The 11,373-nt window shown below is 31.9% G+C and overlaps 1 protein-coding gene across 1 annotated transcript; it reads right to left on the reverse strand.

Moving 5' to 3' along the window:
- Positions 1-83: 83 nt before the first annotated feature.
- On the reverse strand, positions 84-957 carry LOC109788183 (ethylene-responsive transcription factor ERF011). Its single transcript, XM_020346853.3, has one exon. It carries the CDS (start codon positions 658-660, stop codon positions 235-237), a length of 426 nt encoding a protein of 141 aa, XP_020202442.1. The 5' UTR covers positions 661-957; the 3' UTR covers positions 84-234.
- Positions 958-11,373: the final 10,416 nt, after the last annotated feature.

Genomic DNA, 11,373 nt, shown 5'->3' on the forward strand with positions numbered 1-11,373 from the left:
TCTTCAAAAATTCCCGATTGCCATCGATACTTATCTCATTTAGTTAAAATTGAACAATTAAAAGCAACAAGGAAGCGTAGGGCGATTATCAAGTAATTTACATTTAAAACTTTGACTTTGACAGCACCAAAATTCCTTTTGTGAAATCTAAATTAAAAAAAAAAAATAATAACGAAAAAGGGCCTCATGTCATGATCATCGTCACCTTGCTCCACTGCAACTCAGCAGCGCACGTTAGCAACCGGCCCAGTCAAAATCCAAATTTTCGGGTTCAGGTATCTTATTGAGGTCGACCCGGTCGATGAATTCTCCGGCGACGACAGCGGGCGCGTTCTGGAGGTGGAGAGCGTCGACTCTGGCACCGACCTCGGTGGCCTTCTTCCTGATGGAAGCGGCGGACATGTCGGCGGTGGGGCCTTCCACAGCGAGGAGGTCGGGGAAGTTAAGGCAGGCGGAGGGACCCCGGAGGTAGAAGACAGCAGTGTCATAAGCACGCGCCGCCGCAACGGGTGTGGAATAGGAACCGAGCCAAATTCGAGAACGCTTGTTAGGTTCACGAATCTCAGCGACCCACTTGCCCCACTTCCTCATTCTAATTCCTTTGTAACGATTCTCACCTTTTTTTCCTCTCTTCTTCGTGCTTCCTCCTTCTCCTTTCATTTTAGCAAAACCCAAACTTTTTCTCTCTCTCTTTCTCAAATCAAAAGGTAAATCTTTATGAAAAACATAAATAAAAAAGAATAAAAATATGTGAGGAAAGATACTGGGATTTTGGTTTTTGTGTGCAAAGACACTGAGACGAGGTTATCACTTGCTTGAACAATCCATGTCCAACTCTGTTCATTTTTATACCACCCAACAACATAATTTCAAAATTCACATTTCAAACAAAAATATGTATTCACCGACAAAAATAACCTAAGCATTAAACAAACTTTAAGGCACGTTCTCTCTAGTCTTCTTTGTTCAAGGAGGATAATAAATAGGAGAAATCAATTTGGTCTTAAAAGTATTCAATTTCTCTCTCTTCAGTAACTCTTCAACCAATAAAATCATATAAATGACATTAAAGTATTAAATGTTATGTTACATATTTTCTAAGTAATGAAAATCTTTTGAATTAGTCTATCAACGTTAGTGAAATATGTTGATGAAGGAACTAAATTGATCGAGTTTTAATAGGTTTAATTAGCTTTTAACTTTTTTTTAGTTTCATAAATTTATTTTTTAGTTTTTATAATTAAAAAAATTTTATTTTAATTCTTTTACAAAACAATTTTATTCTTTTTTAGTTTTTATTTTTTATTTTTATGAGAATTAAAGAGAAAATTATGTAATTATAGGACTAATAAAATATTTATGAAACTATATAAATGAATGAAAACAAAAATAATACGTATATGGACTAAAATTTAATACTTTTAATAATAAAATTAAAAAGTAAAATTCATGAAACTATATGAAGTAAATGGAAAATTAAACCTTTTTAATATTTTAAGAACTACTTATATAAGTTCATCAGTTTGTATGAAATATTAAATATTCTTAATATTATTTGTAGTTTTGTTGACACTTAGAAAAATAGTTGATAAAGAAAAGAATAAATAAAGCGTAAGTAGTTAGAGTGATGATGTTAATTAATATAGGAATACAAACAAGCAGTGTTTTAAAACTCGGACCGACCCGGCCGGTCGGACCGGTTGGACCGGGAACCGGTGGTCCAGCCGGTTCGAATCTGAAGTTGGATCGGTTATGCAGTCGACCCGTTTCAAATTGGATTGAACCGGTCAATTTTCCGGTTCAACCGGTGAACCGGTGGGTCAAACCGGTTCAACCACTTTTTTTTCTTATTTTTTTTAAAAAATTTTAAGGGACTATAAATCACAAAAATAATAATGAAAATTGAATCTCTTAATGAAAAAGCAAGGAGTCTTATTAAATATAACAATGACTACTTGTTCTAATATATTTATTTGCAATATATACAACTTAAATAACTTTTATAGTATATTATTAATTTTAAATTATATATTTAATAATGCAATATCTATGTAAATATTACATATATTATTTTGTGATATTAATTGCAAGCATATTATATATGTACATATTATTTATATTTTTAATTTGTATTAATATACCGTTTAACATGTAATTTTTTTAATGTATTTTTTTACAAAATAAAAATAAAAATAATTTTAAATAAGATAGAAAAATTGAAATTTAAAATAAGATATGAATTTATTAAAATTTATAAGTATAAAATATATTTAATATAAATATTTTTTAATAAAAATCGAGTCATGCGGTTCAACTAGTGACCCACCGGTTCAACCTTTGACCCATTGACCCAGTACCTTAACCGGTTCGATGACCGGTCCGGTTTTTAAAACTATGCAAACAAGTTTCATATTGATAAAATAATATAAGAAATAATAACTTATATAACACAAACATACTTCAATGTTTGAGAGATTTTTTGGGTGATGACCAAAAGCAAAATCGTGAGGGCTTAGGCTTAAAGCGAACAATATCTCATCATTGTGGAGTTGTGTGTGTAATAACCTTATAAAAATAATTCTCATAAAATATCTCCTCAGACAAATACCATAAAATAACTCCATCAGTGGTATCAGAGCCGCACCACGAGGCGTTGTCAGCGAGTCGGGTTGTTTGGGAATGCAGCCCAATCGGGCGGTAAATTCCATCCAAGACTAAATACTGGCGAGAGACCGATAGCGAACAAGTACCACGAGAAAAAGATAAAAAGGACTTTGAAAAGAGAGTCAAAGAGTGCTTGAAATTGTCAAAAGGGAAGCGGATGGGGGTGACAACACCAGGTTGTTTGGGAATGCAGCCCCAATCGGGCAGTAAATTCCATCCAAGACTAAATACTGGCGAGAGACCGATAGCGAACAAGTACCACGAGAGAAAGATACAAAGGACTTTGAAAAGAGAGTCAAAGAGTGCTTGAAATTGTTGAGAGGGAAGCGGATGGGGGTCGGCAGTATGTCTCGGTCGAATGTGAAACGGTGTTAGCCGGTCTGTCGATCGACTCGGGGCATTGACCGATGCGAATTGTGATGGTGGCCCAAGCCTGGGTTGTCCCTTGTTTGAGGGGAGGATTGTTGGGATACAAACAAGTCCCACATCGATAAAATAAGACAAGAAATAATAACTTATATAGCACAAACATACTTCAATGTTTGAAAGGCCTTTTGGGTGATGACCAAAAGCAAAACCATGAGAGCTTAAGCCTAAAGCTAGGGATGGCAATAGGCCCCGTGGGGCGGGTAATAGTAAACCCGCCCCTGCCCTGCTGAATGAAAATTGGTCCCATACCAACCCCATATCCGTGCGGGTATCCATTAAGCGGGTATCCATGAATTTCTTGAATACCCATAGATATCCATGGATATTTATAAATTTTTTAAAAAATTAAAAAAATTATATTACAAATAATTTTAAGTTTATATTTAATGTCATTGAAATATTAAAAACAAAAATTTAATCTTAATTTTGAATTTGTATTTAACGTTAATTTTGTTGAAATAATAATAAAAATGCAATATAATCAATAACTTAAAATACATCAATCTGACAAGTAAGTTAAAGTCTCATCACAAAGTTACAATAATTCAATCTCATAATTCCAAACGAAAGTAAATAACTTAAAGTACATAAATCTTATTGGTCCAATCAAAGCTAGAAAATTAATCAAATTACATCTAACATAATTCTATAACATGCTTAACACATGTTAGTAACTTCATCAACCTCACTTTTGTAAGAAAATAAGATGCGAGAGTGTAGTTTTAGGGCTATGTGGTATAAGGATAATTAAGATATTTAAGAAATAATATTAAACGGGTATCCGCGGGTATGGATATCATCATACCCGCCCCCGCCCCATTTATAAACGGGTAAAAAATTATTCGTCCCCATTATCCGCGGGTACCCAATTAGCCTATCCATTTATTATCCGTAGCGGATTTTATCCGTAGGTACCCGCGGGTGCGGGTATTTTTGCCATCCCTACCTAAAGCGGACAATATCTCATCATTGTGAAGTTGTGTGTGTAATAACCTTATAAAAATAACTCTCATAAAACATCCCCTCAGACAAATACCATAAAATAACCCCAACAACTAAAACATTAGCTAATGCAATATTAAGCATTAGTTAGAAGAAAGTTAGTTGAACATAAATTATTGACTATTAAGGCATAAGTTGATTTGTATATAATCTAATATGAGAATCGAATGTTTACAATTAGTTGACAAGAAAGTTATTTGAGTGTAATCAATGCTAGTTTAGAGAGGAAAAAGGAAATCATTGTAATTTTAAAAGTTTTTCAAATGTGGGTTATGAAAAATAGTGGTTGAAACTAGTGAGAGATAATGTTCCTTTCAAAATATAAGGGAATTGACACAATTCAAAATCAAAGAAGATGATGATAGTTAAAGGTAAATAAATGTGTTGAAAAAGGGATGATCGTGGTGATATTTTAAAGGAAACAAGTTTGTGTAGCTACTAGAAGAAAAATTAATCCTTTATAAAGTAGTAAAATGTAACTGTTTGATTAGCTGAATTAATGTAAAAGTTACTTGATGGAGGTAGTAACCACGTTTGTAGTAGTTACCAAGTTGAAAAAAATGGTAGACTAGGATATTTAAGTGCCTAACAATATAAATAAGGTTTGTACTTTTTTTTATACACACAACTAATCAATTAAGCATCCCTATTTACTATTATTGCTTTTTATTACATGTATTGTTTTTGTTGTCTTTTTCCTTTCAAAATTTACTTTTGTTCAACCTTTAACGCTTAACTCACCCATAATTAAAAAACACAATCCCTTAACGATAATCGTCTCATTGGTGTGTGTGAAACTTTTAATGACAAATAAAATAAGTTTTTTATGTCGGCTTTAGAAGCGTCATAAATCCCGACAATATTGAAAGTTTTAACTTTTATATCGATTATAAAAATAACTAATATAAAAAGTCTTATTTTTTAGGTTGACAATTCCTTCACTATCGTAGTCTTTCTTTCTCATCACATCTCTTGGTATTTGCCATCACACTCTTTCCTTCTTGTTGTCATATCTTTTCAAGTTTCATCATCATGCTCTTTCTCTCGTCACATCTTTTCATGCTTCGCTCTTGCACTCTTTTTTCCTCATCTCATCTTTTTGCATTCCCTACCACCTTATTTCCCTCTTGTTGTGACATCTTCTTTTGCAGTCATTGCGTTTTGTGTTTCGCCACCACTATGTTAGTTTCCAAACCACCATAGTATTAATATTTAAACAATAGCAACAAAAAATAAAGAAAATATTTTTTACCTAGATATGTGAGAAGGAAGATGATGAAGAAAAAAAGACAAAACTAGAAACAAGAGTCTAGAATGCAAATATGTTTTCAATCTAAAATTTGAAAGTACTTTTTATGTCGATTATTGTTTCATCAATCATGGAAAGTTCTTTCTATGTCGGATGTTATTACACATATCATAGAAGGTTAAGATCAACTACAAATTTGACACTTCTTGACACATTTTATGATATGTGTTCACTCACTTGACATAGAAATAACTTTTTATAACTGGTGAAACAATACCCAACAAAAAAGTTTTGTTATATTTGTAACTTTGTCATCGTATCACTATCTATGTTGAATGGATTACACCCAACATAAAGTCTTCGTCATAAAAAACTCTTTTAGTATTGGTGCCTAATTCCTTTTAGGAATCACTATGAGTGATTAATTCAACATTTAGCTAAAATTTTCATATGATGACAAGTTCTTTGTATAACCAAAAGTAGTATTAACCAATGGTTTTAACTTCGGATATTAGATATATTATTCCATTAAATACTAAATAGTAGAGTTTTACTGTCCCTAATGGACACACCTATCTCAGGTTGAATGTTGCATTAATATATGTTTTAATAATGACAAACTCTTAGTTTCAAGTTTTAATTATGAAAAGTATTCTTGTGGAGTACTAACAGATCTATTCAAGTATTGCATATTTACTTTGATTAATACTCAAAAGCTTTAAGGATATTTCAACTCAAAAACACCAATAGTAAGCAACTAAGTTGCTTGAGCTAACATATAACACCATGGTCTTAGTTGTTCTATGAGCAAACAAAGACTCGGTTCATAGGTCCAATTCTTTGAACATTTCATCAAGAAGCTTCAATTCAAGCTTAACTTCTCAAAAGATTGATACTGAAGATTCTGTTCAAAAGGTTGCTCAAAAGGATGCTCAAAAGGATGTTTAGATGGAAGCTTAGAAGGTAGCTTAGAAGGAAGCTTTAGAAGCAAACTACTTCTGAGGAATTTATTGACTACACTAATCAAAATACAAGTTTTCTTAGCTTTAATCCTTGCTTCATACTCTATTTTCAAAGATCTCCACCTCTACATTTTGTAAACATTCTTGTAATAGAAAAAAAATGTGAGAAATTTCCTTATTGGAAGCTCCTAGTTAAGGAGAGATTATTGCAACCATAGTAATTGCTAAGATACATAAAACCTTGATTTTGTAAAAAGCCTTAGTAGGTTGCTAAGTCTGAAACACAAATAGTTGTTGGCTATATTGTGTGGAACTAAACCCAACACATGGCTAGTGGTGTAATCAAAATAGATATTACTGATATAGTAAAAACAATCTCACAAAGTATGTGAGGACTAGACATAGTCCAAGTTTGAGTGAACCAATGTAAATCCTTGTTTTCAATCTCTCTTAATCTATCTTTATAGAGAAAAGAAAAACACTAAAAGGAGGTTGAATATTGTTACTTAAAAACTCATTTTTTGCAAAAAAAATGAAGTAGTAAGGTAACATATATGAGAGGATAAACAAAGCATATAATGAACTTAAAGATTTATATTGTTTCGTCTTAACCATCGAAACTACATCTAATTCTTGATCTAACCAAATCAAGTTTCACTATCTTATCAAAGATATAAGTATTCTTTACCAAACCATTTTTGACTCAACCCTAAGTATACTTTGAATTGCCTCTTCAAGCAACTATCCAAGTATTTTTTTTACACAAATCCTCTTCAAGCTTCAACACCGAGTGTTCTTTTATAAACAAACCTCTTCTGGCTCAAACAATGAGTATTCTTTTACAAATAAGTCTCTCTGGCTCAAACCCAATAACTTAAAGTTACAAAGGTGTACAAAGTTGTTTCATCTTCCTTTTAAGACTTGATACAATAGGTTAAGTACAAGGATAATTACAGAAAGAATGAAGAAAAAATGTTTTGTTCTAGATTGTCGTCACTTTCTTTCTAAACTTCAAACTTCCTTTTTAAGGTTTTAATGAAGATAATCATTGCAAATCCTTGAGCTTCTCTCTCATGACTTTCTTTGTCTATCTTCATGATATGCTTCTTGAGGAGACAAGTGTTTGTTGGTGTAATAAATGTTTGCATTGAATGTTTTCACCAAATTTTTACTTGTTATCTAATCAAAGAAGTTACTTATTACCTTTTGACATTGAGTCGGTAAAACCATATGTGTGTCGAGTTGGTTTAGTATTAAAACAATTTAACCGTTATTTTTTATGTTTATAGAGATCTACTTGTCGTTTTTCTAATGCAAAGCATGTCTTTTTTTTTTCCTTTTTGTAGAATGTTGATACCAAGGAAGTATTTTTAAATTCGATCTATTAAGAAAACATTCAAATGCAACTAATTTTCTGTTTAGAGATCGTAAGTGATAAAAAATTAATGCATTATCTTTTTATAACTAAGGATATGTCCTTATTCAATAATGGAATCATCTTAATGTAGCTTTCATCTTATATGAGGATTTGTCTCATTGGATCGTGTCTTAGAAGGTGCATTTTAGTCATTCTGAAAACTTTATTCTATTCATCAAAACCTTCTTTGTTTATTAACATCAAAACTTAAAACCAAAGGTATGTAAGATTTTCTTTTAACCTAACAATCTCCTTTATTCATTACAATTGTTTATTACAATATATATCTAAACTACAAGTTTTATTGTTATCTAAACATTTGACTAAAGAAATTTTTAAAGTAAAGACTAAGTCTTATTCAGTTAGAAGCATCATCTTTTGAAGAACAATTTTACTCTAAACATCTCAAAGGCAGACTTTGAAGTCACTAAGTTTTTAAAACACTTAGAAGCACTATATCCTGAGTAACTGATTTTCATAAAGAATTGATTTTTAAGAAAGATAATAATTCAACCTCTCTTATTGTTGCTTAACATTCACTTCATCCCATGCAACCCACCAACCTAACCAATCAAATAACATATTGAGTTAGGGACCCGTATATTTAATATTTATTTGTTTATTAAGACTTATTTATGATTCTATTGTAAACTTATTTATTATTGTTAATGGACTTATTTGTAATTGTATTGTAGACATATTTTATTTGTTATTGGCGGACTTATTCCTAATATTGTGGTTGAATTGTAAAGTTATTTCAATGTTGTTGACTTACTTGTTTATTGTTGTTGATAGACTTTGTGTCACCCTTTGCCCTCCTATAATTATTATAATAAATTTAAAGATTTTGTTTGCAATTTAAGTAAAGAAAAAAAGAAAAAAAAATCTCAATCTTTTAAAATTGTTTCTCAAAGGTAAATGATTCACATGTTTATGCAAATTGAATAAATCAAATAAAATAAAATAATAAAAAATTGTTTAAATAACCACTTGGTACTCCAAAGGCCTCATATAAGCTAAAAACTAAATAACTAAAATGTAAGTTGTAATGACCTAACAAGTCTCTACACTTTACATCGTCATCCTCCAACATGACTCTTGACAAATGTTCATCCTCCAACCAATTCCTACCCTACCCTCATAACAAGTATGATAATCACAGTCCAACTACAAGGCAAGCTTGAATTCAAAAGAAATAACATAGTATAGGAATATTAAAAATTAACTATATAATAACTCAGCATTTCACAACAACCTAGGCCTCAGCATAACAATATAAATCAACATATCAATAGAAATTTAAAACTTAGCAACATGGAAACATTTCAACTTACAACAAAACCATACAACTCCTCAACATAACCACTTAGCATATAAACAACACTAAAAAATATGCACAACACAAAAAACTATATGTTTTGTCATGCATTTCAACTAAGAGATCTCTTACTTATAGGTGAGAAGTTTAAGTAACTTGACCCTACCGAACTAACTTAATAATGCGATATTTTTAGGGTTGTTAGATCAACAACAAATTTGGATAAAATTCACAAAATAACATGATTTCTCAGATTTTGCCACATGAACTAGAAAAGTTCAGTATCTCTATCAAAGTTAGGACAAATTGTGTGTGAGCCTACCACAACCTTAACATGCATAACTAAGCCTAATATGGAATTAGCCTACCGACTATCCTCTAAATATTGTGCCCCTTTCGGTACTTAGATAGGGACTTTGGCCTCCGACCTTGTAACTTACTTAATTGGTCACTTCATACACGTATGGCTCGACCTTGTCTGCATACAGTTATACATTGGTCACTTATAATCAGTATGACTCAACCTAACCCTTATATTGTATCAACTAAGAAGCTAAAGGAGACCCAACACTCCACTTCAAAACACAATTATAATTAAGAAGCATTTTTCAACAATTGGGATTGTAGAGCACCACAACACCATATCCTCACAATGAGATATTCATATTTTAAAATAACATTTTTCCTCTAATCCTTAGTCAATCAACACAACTCAATTCCATGCATTAAACATTCTCAACATAGTTACTTTCAACACCACACTATATACAACTCCACTACAACTCAATTGTCACCAACTTATGACTTTAACCAACTTAAATATCAACATACATCATCTTAGATTAATGTATAAAGATTTAGATTCATATAACAACAAATATCATATGAGTAATCCGACCTGCAAATCAATTATTCAACACTTAGTCAAATAACCAACCAATTTTCATTTAGCAACTCATGCCTAGCACTATTCTCCCAACACTCGGCATCATTAAGGAGGAGAGCCTCTGGCTCACCCATGCTGATGCCTAATGCCAATCCACCCACACCCAATAGAATAAGGCAAAGAGCCTTTGTGTTAATCACACCTAACGTGGATAAACACATGCTCAACTTCATTCAAGTAGAGAGTCTCTACCTAAGTCACACCCGATGTCATTCAACCTACGCCTGATGTCATCCAAGCAAAGAGTTACTGCCTTGATCACATTTGGTGCCACTTAATTAGAGTCTGATGTTACCAAGTTAGAGAGTTCTCCTTTAACTTACGTCTGATGCTACAATCCAACGCCTAGCATCAATCAGGCAAAGAGCGTATGGCTTGCATCACACTCAATGACATAAAGTTATGCCTGGTGCAATGATGATTTATGAACTTGGCGAATCTCATTTTAGCTCAACCCACATGAAACTTAGAAGACTTTTGACATGCAATGCACCAAATTACATCCATACATCATTACCAATTCATATTCATCAACAAAAATGACATGCAACCTATTCAATTACTCAATTCAACATTTTCCTCTCAACTTCAACAAAAACACACAAAAGCTCAAACATATGCATATGTTCCCTTAAATTCAATAAACTCAGTCAATATAATGCATAATTCAAGCAATGATTAAACCAACAATTTAATAAAGAGGATCTAAGAGCTTCCTTTACCTTTGAATCAATGATAAAATAGGAAGAAGATAAGAATGAGACTTTTGGGAACTTTACATGGAACCACTCTACTGTCTCTAATTCTCAACTCCATAAGCTTTGAATCTGTACACATATAATATTGACCCTAGGGGAAAGATTCTTACACTCATCGGAAGACTTAGAAGAAGAAGGAAGAAGTTCTAACTCTAAAGCTCCTCTTACTAATTTATCTCTAAGTTTTCTAATGAGATAAACTTATGAAGTTCACTTGTTAAGAAAGACCTTATATACCCTTCCTTAACTGATCAGCTTGACCTCGATTCAAATCAACCTTTGAATAACTAAAACTCCTAAGAATTTTTTAATCCTTAGAGTTTCTACAACTATTAAACAACATATCACAATAATAATTAAATTAATAAAATCAAAAATTATTAACAAAAATTACAATGTTACATAAATCAATTGAAACAAATAACCTAAACCTTGATATTAAGTCCTATCAAAACACTCATAGCTTATAGCAAATGATGTCTAATCCTCTTCTCCATCATTAGCTTCTATAGTTGATCCTCACTTGCAAATGACATTCAACCCAAACATAAACAAAGCAAATAATAAAAGGGAGCGTGATATATCTCACTCATGCTCATGGTGCAAAGTAAGGTCGAGTAACTTCAAA

This window comes from Cajanus cajan, chromosome 5 (assembly GCF_000230855.2).
Source record: "Cajanus cajan strain Asha chromosome 5, NIPB_CcT2T_4, whole genome shotgun sequence".
Classification (NCBI taxonomy): domain Eukaryota; kingdom Viridiplantae; phylum Streptophyta; class Magnoliopsida; order Fabales; family Fabaceae; genus Cajanus; species Cajanus cajan.

Excerpts from the sequence above, each read along its gene's own strand:
- LOC109788183 (XM_020346853.3), bottom strand. The coding sequence starts at position 660 with ATGAAAGGAGAAGGAGGAAGCACGAAGAAGAGAGGAAAAAAAGGTGAG.